The sequence below is a fragment of the Cotesia glomerata genome, unplaced genomic scaffold, assembly GCF_020080835.1.
Source record: "Cotesia glomerata isolate CgM1 unplaced genomic scaffold, MPM_Cglom_v2.3 scaffold_201, whole genome shotgun sequence".
Taxonomy (NCBI): Eukaryota; Metazoa; Arthropoda; class Insecta; order Hymenoptera; family Braconidae; genus Cotesia; species Cotesia glomerata.
In genome coordinates this window covers 1,094-12,242 of record NW_025402453.1, presented here as the reverse complement: position 1 = coordinate 12,242, position 11,149 = coordinate 1,094, and the positions used below count along the sequence as shown (strand labels likewise).

The window sequence follows — 11,149 nt, the reverse complement described above, 5'->3', positions numbered from 1 at the left end:
AAACGGGCTTATGTTTATTAGTTTAATTATTTTACTTCCTCAATCAAAGATGGCTTTTTCTAAGCAAGTTGTCTACATGAAAGTTAAAAATTGCAACTAGAATATTTCTTTGGCTCGACCACGCTTAAAAATTCGAATAAAGTTGAATCAGAGTAAAGATTTAAATGAATAAAGTTGTGACTGAATGAAGATGATTTTGAATAAAAATGTAATTGAGTGCAGATGTCCGTTGATGGCTGTGAGTAGAGATTTTATGAGTAGACCTGTAACACAGCCAATTTTAGATGCTAAGTGTATATAGCATGGTGGGTAAGTTTAAAATAAGTTCAGAATTTCTGACTGCTATTTACTCTTGCGCAGCCCTTGCTAAAATTACAAACTTTCAGCTAACTGCAGAAACCCACCCGTTTAAAAATAAACGGGCTTATACATATTTTAATCTAATAAAGTATTTCTTATTGACAATTGCTAACTGCAAGCTGGCCAAATCTGCAAAGAGTCAAAAATTTACAAATGCTAATTTTGTCATCTAGACCTCCTCTCGCAAACTTTAAACTGATTGCAAAAATCACCCGTTTAAAAATCAACGCGTGTTTACATTTCAGCGTAATTCAGTATTTCTTAGTGAAAAATGGCTTATTCCTTGCTAGAAAAATCTGTAGAGAATATAATATATCAAGTGTGCTGATCTCTTGGTCGAGACCTGGCCTAAATTACGAATTATAGGCTGATTAGTAAAAATCACCCGTTTAGAAATAAACGGGTTTATTTATTTTAACTGGGAATAAAGTATTTTTCATTGACACAATTACTAACTGCAATTTAGCAAAAATCGTCAAGAAGTTAAATATTCATGGCTGCTACTTCTTCTAAGCTAGACCAGGCTTAAGGAATCGGCCTTCCTGCTAATCACTATTACTACCCAACGGAAAAGAAACGGCTTTACATATTGTAACGCCATTAAGTATTTCTTTGTAAACAAAAAGGCTCATTGCAAACTAGCAGAAGTCTGCAACGAGTCAAATATTCGCAAACGTTGCTTTTGCCGCCTATACCTTGACTTAATTACGAACTTAAGCTGATCGCTAATACTACCTGTTTAAGAATAAACGGATTCATATCTTCCAATCTTATTTTAGTACTTCTCGGCTGACAATGGCTTATTGCGAATGGGCGTAATATTCAAAAAGTTAAAAATTTATAAACGCCTTTTTTGTCACGTAGACCTGGCCGGAATAGCGAACTTGAGCTAGATCGTTACCACAACCCGTTTAAAATAAACGGCTCATTTATTCCAACGTTATTTACTTTTTTCAGTTGACAATATTTTTATTGCAAATCAGCAAAATCTGCAAGAGGCTGGAAAATTTGCGAATGCTAATTTTTGTCGTTTAGGACCTCGCCCAAATTGCAAACGTGAGGCAGACAGCCGATACTAAATCCAATCGAAAGTAAACTGGTTGGCGTTTATTATTAGTTAAATTATTTAATACTCAGTCAAGATAGTTAAAATTTGCAACTACAATTTTTCTTTGGCTTGACCACGCTTAAAATACCGACTCTCTACAAATCGCTAGTACTACCCGTTTGAAAATAAACGGGTTCATGTAATTGAACGTGATGAATTATTTTTTAATTAAAAATGCTTAAACTAATGATCTTTCGGTTAACGCTTGTACCTGCTGTTACGAAAATAAATGTGTCTCTATATTTCAATATAATATAGTAATTTTCGGTCAACAATTGTTTATTGCCAGTCAGCAAAAGCTGCAAGAAGTCGAAAATTCGCAAATGCTGATTTTGTCGCATAGACTTGTTAGATATTAAAAATTTTTCACTAATTGCAAAGGTTACCTATATTAAAATAAAGGTAATTAGATATTTTTAACCTTTCTTAGTATTTCGTTGTTTATTACAAGTTTGCAAAGTCTTTAGGGCGTTTCTCTGTAAAATCTCATTATTTACTTTCGATGCATGTGTTTTCGTCTGTTCTAATACGCCAGACTCAGTGAGGGCTTCAGGCTGCAGCCTTTAACTCAAGTTAATTCATAAATTCGAGTTATTTCAAATATATTACAATTTAATCACTGGTCGCGCCATCTCTTAGAGTCATTTGAAACTACGTTGTCCTCCACGACGTATGGTAAAACTTCTTTCGGAATTTTTTCATTTTCGGTGTATTTCTTCACTTGTGCCCAAAATTTGACCCGATTCCGGTCAGCTTGTGATTTTTAGTAATCTCAAGAAACAAAATTTCTCTACAAAAATCGTTTCGCGAATAACTTCAAAACGGTTCCACCCGGATTAACTCCAAAACTAATCCGCTCTTAAATTTAAGAAGAGCTCACGTCGATTGCTACCAGCCCCGTCAAAATCGGTTACGATTCGTTCGAGGTTATCGTGGACACGAATTGCAGCACTTTCGAAAAAGTGCTTTTTGCTACATAACTCCCCGACATTTTCGCTTCTTGGATCGTTTTTGATGCAATGGAACAATTAAGAAACGCCCTAAAAAATGCGTCAATCGCCACCAAGAACGTGAAAATCCGGTTGGTGGCTCGTGAGTTATCGTTGTCGGAAAATTCGGAAAAAGTGAATTCTTCAAATTTCTCCTAAGATTTCTTCGTTTTGATCAGTTTGTGTTCAAAACTATATTGCTTGAATTTGAAAAACTGCGTAGGAATACTGCCAACCGCGTGAAAATCGATTTATTCATTCGAGAAGTTATTGCAGTTTGAAAATTCAAAAATACTGTTTCACTAAATTTCTATCAGGACTTTTGAGCTCGAAGAGCTCAAAAAACTTAGAGCAGAGTAGTATAGCAGGGGGGCTTCTGGATATCGGTAAGGTAGGAATCTGCATTACCGACTGAGTGGTTCCGTGTCCATGCTAAATTATCGACCATATTTTCAGCTCCTTTTTTGAATTTTTATACCCACCATTTCCTTGGCACCCCTTTTGACTTCTTCATTTCCACCATTTTGGCGCCCTTTTTTGATTTCCACCATTTTATGTCCTCCTTTTGAATTTTACATTCCCACCTCTTTTTTGACCTGGTGGCTGCCATTTTGACTATATCTACAACCCTTTTACCGCTATTTTCAGCTACATTTGAAAAACTAGCTTGATGATGCAATCTCTTACTGCGCAATTTACCCCCACTTTTTATCGTGTATTATGGTGGGGAATCAATTATATAAAAGTCAGCTCGTGACCATGAGACCAAGTTATTTAGTTCTTGAACTTGAGCAGTTGATTAAAGTAGAGAAAAATGGAGATTTTCATTGATTTTGAAGGCTTCTTGCCACGCTTGATGGATCTTTTATTGTGAGAAGAGCTTGCTGTTATCCTTCGCTTACTGATGAAGTTGGATTTTTTTGAGTTCTGCAGCGCTAGCAACTTTCGGAACCGCCAGCAGAGTACACCCAATGAATTTATAGTCTCTGGAGACCAAAGATTTTTGGTCTAGAAGTCAGCGGTATTAGATGGGATGAAGGATCTTTTCTTCTATAGCGAACTCGAAGAAGTGCTATGAGAGACTCTCAAGCACAATACATACGTTTATGTTTTGAGTGAGGAAAAACATTGGCTTGAATAATTAATTTTTCATTTGAAATAATTGATCTATCAAAGATGAGATTTTATTTCCAACCATCTTGAAGACTTTGATCCTATCCAGCCATAAGTCTCCTGGAAGAAAAATTCACTCAAGAAAAAGCAATTATGCTTGTGCCCTTATGAAACTGTCTCAGAGGAAATGAAACGTTGGTTTCTCAGCTGTTGGGGTCTCCCGGGGAGTCCATCACTGAAAAAATCATTACAACTTTTTATCAGCTCCAGTCCTTAGACAAGTATGGATCCACAAGATATCGCTTTGTTTAGATGAATCTTTTCATACTTCAATTCACAAAGCATGAAATAAACGCCATATGGTCAAAAGCTTCCTCATCACATGAAGATGGGACTCAAAGGATTTATCGATTATACAAAGATGTACAGAGCACTATATAAGACTATGTATGATGATAAAATTTTTGATTTGGTCCTTATCCATTGAAGAAGGACTGTTATGAATGTAACAATAAATCTTATTTATAAGCTTTAATGTATCTTTTAAAATAATTATTTTAATAAGGTTTTATAAATAAACAATCAATAAATTATAGCAAGTGTTTTTTATTATTTTTTATTAAATTAAGTTTATTAATTAATACAAGGTTCAATAATTTCCTATTTAATTCTTGTATTCGTCGGTTAATCGTTCTCTATCTCTTGCTGCTTGTTCCCATGGACCTTTCCTTGCTTGTCTGATTTTAAAGTCCCACACATACATGTAATGTATGGTAGGCTTAGGATCGAACTGTTGCCATTAAGTCAGTTTTCTTGATGCTGCTTGATGGATTAACTCAATTATTCGATCGTGAATTATCAGAAAGCAATAAGCAACAGTTTGATTTGGAAACTGTGCTGATGATTCAAACTCCAGACGTATATCTGGGTCCAGACTTGATTGACTCGTTTTGCTTGGAGCAGTCAATTATATACAGAGGTGCTTCTATTCAGAAATCTTTCTCTTAGCCAGTGGCGGTTCAACTTCTTTTCCATAGTAAGCGCACTTTGAAAATATTAGTGTACATGTCATACCTCAAGGCGTACTGATTATTCGTAATGTTGAGATTCAAATTTTATATGGATAACTCTGAGAGTTCAAGATGAGGTTAATATCTCTTATGCGACAATGGTCAAACTCGCTTGCATTTTTTGATTCAGAATCGATTCTTTCCTTGCTTTGTTCTGAGAAATCAACGATGACAAAACTGAGGTTTCTCGGAAGTTGATTTTTGTTGTTTTTGATTGCCCAAATGTTGATTGGTTGTAATGCTGTGGTAACGAGTGGGATACTCATACAGTCTCCCAAGTCCGAAAACTGGGATTGGGATAGCTGGATCCGGAGGTTATAGCGGCAATTCAATACCTCAATTTTATACTTGTCGTGTGACATTAAGTTATATATGGTACATAGTCCTACTCAATTTTTGAATCGTAATTTGAAAACGTATCTTCTTCCCCCAGCGGTAACAACTTTATATGCGTATTTTTGAGTCAGTATTAATTCATGCTTGGCATTCACAATAACTCGTTGATAATCTTTCAGCAAATCATAGGGATAAAAACTCAGCGGTACTGAGACATCAAAGTAAACCTATTAAGCATCAGTCAACTTGTTGTCATCCCTCTTTAATAATCCAACCAGTATTTTCCAAAATATTTTGCTGTCCTGGACTCAGAGATGTGTGTATCCTTTTCATAACACTAGTAATACCAACATTCTTTCCATCTGTCATTTCTATACCATTCAGCTCATAACGTATTCTCTTTCAAAACATATGGACATGACAGCCATGTTGGACCATCTTTGTAGTAGCACCTCACAGCAGTAAGCCCATCAGCTTTTCTCATTTCTTCCATAAAAATGTAATGTGCTCTTACTTGGAAGCAAGCACAGATCTTGATGCTGAACAACAAATCCTGATTTCATCACTCTGTTGTTAAATGTTGATGATGCAGTGTATGGTAGGTGTGAATGAGTTTCTCACAGTGTGCAATAGACTCATCAAAAGAATCGATTTTTTTATACTCTAAGATTTCCAAGCCATGGTATTACGCAAGCTAGACAACAAAAAAATTCTATTTTTTATCTTGTAAATTTTCCTAACGTAATTTTAGTCCTAGACTTTTTAGGAACTTCTGCGTTCTGGCGTGTTAACACTTTCAGAGCTCGATGATGACTGGTAATCTTTTGGACATGTTGTAATCCTTTTATACCCAGTACCAGTCTTTGTCTCATATATGATGTACCCATTATAGACTTTTATATGCAGTCTTATCGTAATAAGTTTCTCACTCACGGAAATTTGCTATTTTTCCGTCTTGGTCAACAATGCGAAGTCTTCACGTTGTGTATTGCTCGTACGGCGACTGGTAGGGTAAATGATGCTTGTTGGGCAATTCCTCTTGGCTATGGCTTTATATCCTGCTGGAACTCTCGGGAAAAAATTCATGAATTGTGTGATTCTTTCTCACCATTGATGTATGATCCAGTGCGGTTATATTACACCTGATTCCCTCAGAGAGTTGATTTTCAATAGTTTTGACTGGTTATAAATCAGATTTATGTGCGGTAAGTTAGGTTCAAGCCAACACGTTTGGTAAATCCCAAGTAATGAGCCAATGGAATCTTCAGGTTCAAAATTTATATATTGGATCAAGCATTTTTATTTCACTCTTCTTCAACTCATTGTTGCTTGCTTTTAAAGTGAAACCTCAGTTCAGGTAATGTCTTTGTTTATATAAGTTTCAATATCTTTAATTTCATAACTTCCTCGTTGGTATAGTTATTTCTTTTGAAATCTCTTGGATTGTACTCTCCTTCTTGGATCTTTTGATGACACATAAAATTTATTAGCACCATCATCAATATTTGGTGTATTGAATTGAATGTCAGGAGCTTAACAAGTCCAAGTACATAATTTTTGTTGGTGATAACCTCAATCTGGTGGAAAATAATTTTGCCTCCAATATGGAGGAGTTTCCGGATAGTGTCAAGGTGAATGACTCTGCCATGACTGATGTTTGTAGTCTCAAGTCACTTCAATTTATAGTTGTCCAGCCAAGAATTTAAGACACAAATGTCCACATATGATTGTATCAAAGTCTTGATATCTTTTATGATTGTACCTTTACGCTACCAACATCGAGAGAGATATTCCATCAAGTCTTGCGGAGGTTGTAGATTACCGAAAACTGTCAAAAATAAATTACTTGATCATGATTTTTTCTCTTGTATGGCAACCCAGTGAGTTCCAGGTCCAAGTTTATCATCCAAATTTATTATCGCTGATTCATTTGTTTTGGGTCCAGATTTTGGTAAATCATTTCTCATGAAAACTCCACGAAAATTTTGAATTTTCAACAGCTTGGCATTATTTTAATAAATCGGATGTTAGTCAGTGCTCGGGATGTGGTAGCTCTACTGGTTTTTTTGACTTCTTGCAACCAGCTCCCTCTGGGTATGGTTTCAGATAAAAGTCCCATACCAGTGCGGTAAGGTTTGAGGTATAATCCTCTACCTACAGCTATTTCCTCCATCTTCCAGTTAGACGTTTCTTTTCAACAAGTTGATTTTTAGCTGCACTTGCATCATTCAGCCAGCTTTTGCAACACCTGCAGCTCCCCCTGCAAGAAAGGCACCAACCGGCTGGATAACCCACTGCAAACAAGGGAATCAAGAATGGAAGTACTCCCACCAATCTTTGATGGAACTGGTAGAATACGAAGGCAATCGAACGTTTTTCTTCCCCACCTCAGCTTTCTTGACAGCCTTGCGTGGCACTTTCCTTCAAGAGCTGTGTTTTAACTTTGGATACTCCCACTTTTCCAGGCTGCATGGGATCCTTTTTAGCTTCATCAACAACCTGTCTCAAAGCAACATCCTTTCTTTCTTGGAAGTCTTAGTTGTCTTTTTCTTTTTGACTGTCTTGCGTTTTTATCATCTTACGCTTTTGTTGTTTTTCGCTTCGTTGTTTTTCTCTCTTCGTTGTCTTTCTTTTTAACCAACTGTTTTACGCTCCAGTGTTTTTCTTTTTAATTATTTTACGCTTAGCAATAGGTTTTTTCTTTTTAAGACCCATACCGAAACGTCTTTTCTCAACTTCATGATTTTATTCACACTCCAAGCAACAGCTTTTTCACCAATAGCGAGCGTCTCTAAGCTTGAAAATCGTTGCCACATGCTTTTTCAGCAAGAATTTTATCAGCCTCGTGACGGGCTGGCTTCCCAGAATTTTTCACACGATTTTTGAGTAAGCTATATCGTAAGTTCCTTTACACGCAGAGTCCAAAAGCGATTTTATACCTGGATCACCCTCGAGCTAACCCTCTTGGCTTTAGCTAACTTTTGTACCTGGACTACAGTACTGATAATATCCTGGTATGTGGAAGTTCAAGTGGAAGTTTATTGATTATATGGTTGACAACAACACCTTTACCACGCTCCTGCTCTCAGACATGACACATCAAAGAGCTAACTTGACGATCTATATAAGCCTGTATTTATACCTATGAGTCTTCAGGAATTCAATTGAGCAGTCATGGAGTTTAAAAACCAAGAGTCTTCCCAGTTACCAGTTATCAACTTTGATCAAATTGTTCAAGGGACAGGAGTGGAAAAACTCAAAACGACACGGTTGCTTTGCTTCCAAATAGTGTACGTAAGCGCTATATTTTGTTGGACCATCAAACTGTGTGGAAAGTTACGAATGCTCTTGCTGTCTCTTATTGTACATCCAAACGGTTTGAGGTTTGAGAATATATATCTCTCTACTCAAAGTCTCTTAATCACCCAAAGTGGCATCAGTTTTTAGGAGACACTGCTTGAACAGATTGATGGTATTGGATTCTTCACATTCAGCGAACATGAGGCTGTAATCAAGCCTGAAGATGCTAAGCCTAACTCTCTGAGTGATATTTGACTTGATGTTGCTTAGAAAACAAGAATCACATCAAGGCTTTTTTTCTGCATGGGTCGACACAAGGATGTGGGATAGCTTTTATCTCCGTCAAACTTATACACGAATACCGAAACATCTGATTAGAGATAACGCAAACTTTCTCGTTCTTGTTCCGTCAAGATGGAAATGAATTTGAAGCATATTTATGATGATCATAGTAAATACAGAACATGCCATGTACGTATAACTCATTCAGAGATTTATGCTCAGCATGCTGTGGAATAAATATGGATTTGTAGTAATAGATAAAGACAGTGAGTTGAACAGTGGCAGGTATCGAAAAGGATTCGACTGCTTCATTAGTATAAATTAAGGTACTTTAAAGTGTGATAGTCACACATGCTGTAGACTTTAACCTATCAACATGAAGCCTGAAGAAATTTCAAAGCAGAAAGATATTCTACATCAGATATCTCAAGCTAGCGATGCTATCCGACGGAAGCACAAGATGTTGAAGTTGGGTAAAGATACAGCTGAAAAAGCCATGGAGGAAATGTTCAAGCCTATTATCACTCCACTTCAAAGTATAGTTGAATCTTCAAAGTTTAAAAAGAAGAAAAGCCGCAGGTTGAAAAAGAAGAAGAGGTTCAAGAACAAGAGATTGAAAAATCTTTATACGCTGACCCAACCGCATACAACAGTTTAATGACCGATGATGAAAGTTTATCTAACAACACAGCATTTGCTATTACCCCACCACCATCAACAAGTACTCCAGCTCGTAAAAATCCCGTTCTCTCTAATTATTTACAACGTTTAAGTTCAAAAAACAAAAATAATGACATGAGATATGGTGTACGCAGAAAACATGGTGAAATGTATATGGGTGATTCAAATATTTCATTTGCAAATGATACAATAACTGTCAAAGAAAGAAGTTATCCAATAACTACAGGGTTGTTGGAATTATTGTTTACAAAAACACCAAAAGATACGCTTGTCACGCAAGATGACAAGACAAAATATTTGGAAATTATCGAGAGAACAAATACTCATAGGAAAAGTTATGATCCAAGTAAAAGTATTTACGTAGATTCAACAGACAAGTATAAGAAATATATTGCTGATTTTGCTGAAAAGCATGGTAGAGGACTACCAAAATTTATGATTACCACCATCTTGGTGTCTCACCCATGGACTATGTATACTGGGATGATCCAAATGAACTAGTTGACCGTTTACGACTGCTGATGGCGTCTCAAGCTGCTGGAAATCCAAGTCACACGAATGAAATCATGTCAATTATTGAAGAGCTTAGGGAGGCTGGAGTTATATATTAAAAGCTTCTAGAAAATTATTTCATTCACAAGTTGACAGTCAAAGTGTTTACAACTATGAGCATTGATATATTTGGACGTCCACTGGACAATGACAAGTCAGATCAACGAGGACCAGCTGGTAGAGGTTTCAATGTAACTTCTGATGGAAACTATAACATTGAGAATAAAAGACTGTGCAATCTCGGTAATCCTTCAAATGAACATGATGCAGTGACAGTACAATTTGTACGGAGACAGATGTCTGAACTAAATAATGTATAGACAGTGAACAGAAAGAGATTAGTTTACATTTACACTCAGAAATAGTAATACTGAAAGCTACTATAATAAATTTGCAGACGACTATTGAGGACGTTAAAGCAGTAGTCTCCACTCATCGAAATAATATAAAATATCTCATTGAGAAACTCAATGGTCGACAAAAAGGCAGTCATAGCTGAAGAGCTTCACAAACCAGCTCGCAGGAACTATAAACGTCGTCATGTTGACATCCGAGGTCTCGATGAGACTTGGCAAGCTGACTTGGTTGAGATGATTCCATATGCAACAGTTAATAAAGGATACAAGTATCTGCTTACAATAATAGATATATTTTCAAAGTATGCCTGGACAGTTCCAATTAAATCAAAAGTGGTGTTGATGTTACTAGTGCTATGAAGTCTGTACTCCAACAAGGTCGTATACCTAAGAATCTCCATGTTGATCAGGGTAAAAGAGTTTTACAACAAAAGGAATTCAAAGATCTGATGAAGCAGCACAAGATAAATCTTTACTCAACATTCAGCAATCTCAAAGCATCTATTTGTGAGCGTTTCAATAGAACACTTAAGACTAAAATGTGGAGAGAATTCACAGCTCGTGGTAGCTAAGCAAAATTGGACTGATATACTTGATAACTTGTGGTAAAATCCTACAATACCACCAAGCATCGGACTATTCAAATGAAGCCTGCTGATGTAACTGCCCAGCTCAGGAAAAACAATACCGGAAAACATATATCAACTTACTGCAAGCCAAGTGCAGCAACAGAAAAAGTAAGAAGAGGTTCAAGGTTGGGGACTTAAGTCAGAATAAACAAGTACAAAGAAATATATTCGAGAAGAGCTACTTTTTAAGCTTGACCCACGAAGATTTTCACAATCAAGACAGTACTGCAGAATACAACTCCAACAACTTATAAGCTAGTAGACTATCGAGGAATCAACCAATCAGAGGTGGATTTTACGAAAGAGGAACTGGGCAAAGTCAAATATCCCGAATGTGTATCTTGTTGAGACAGTAATAAAAACACGAGGAAAT

At 36.5% G+C, this 11,149-nt stretch overlaps 1 protein-coding gene across 1 annotated transcript; it reads left to right on the top strand.

The window, feature by feature from the left end:
• Positions 1 to 10,261: 10,261 nt before the first annotated feature.
• On the top strand, positions 10,262 to 10,719 carry LOC123274059. The gene is made up of 2 exons (XM_044741558.1): positions 10,262 to 10,449; positions 10,500 to 10,719. Exons 1-2 carry the CDS (start codon positions 10,262 to 10,264, stop codon positions 10,717 to 10,719), a joined length of 408 nt encoding a protein of 135 aa, XP_044597493.1.
• The last annotated feature ends 430 nt before the right edge of the window (positions 10,720 to 11,149 follow it).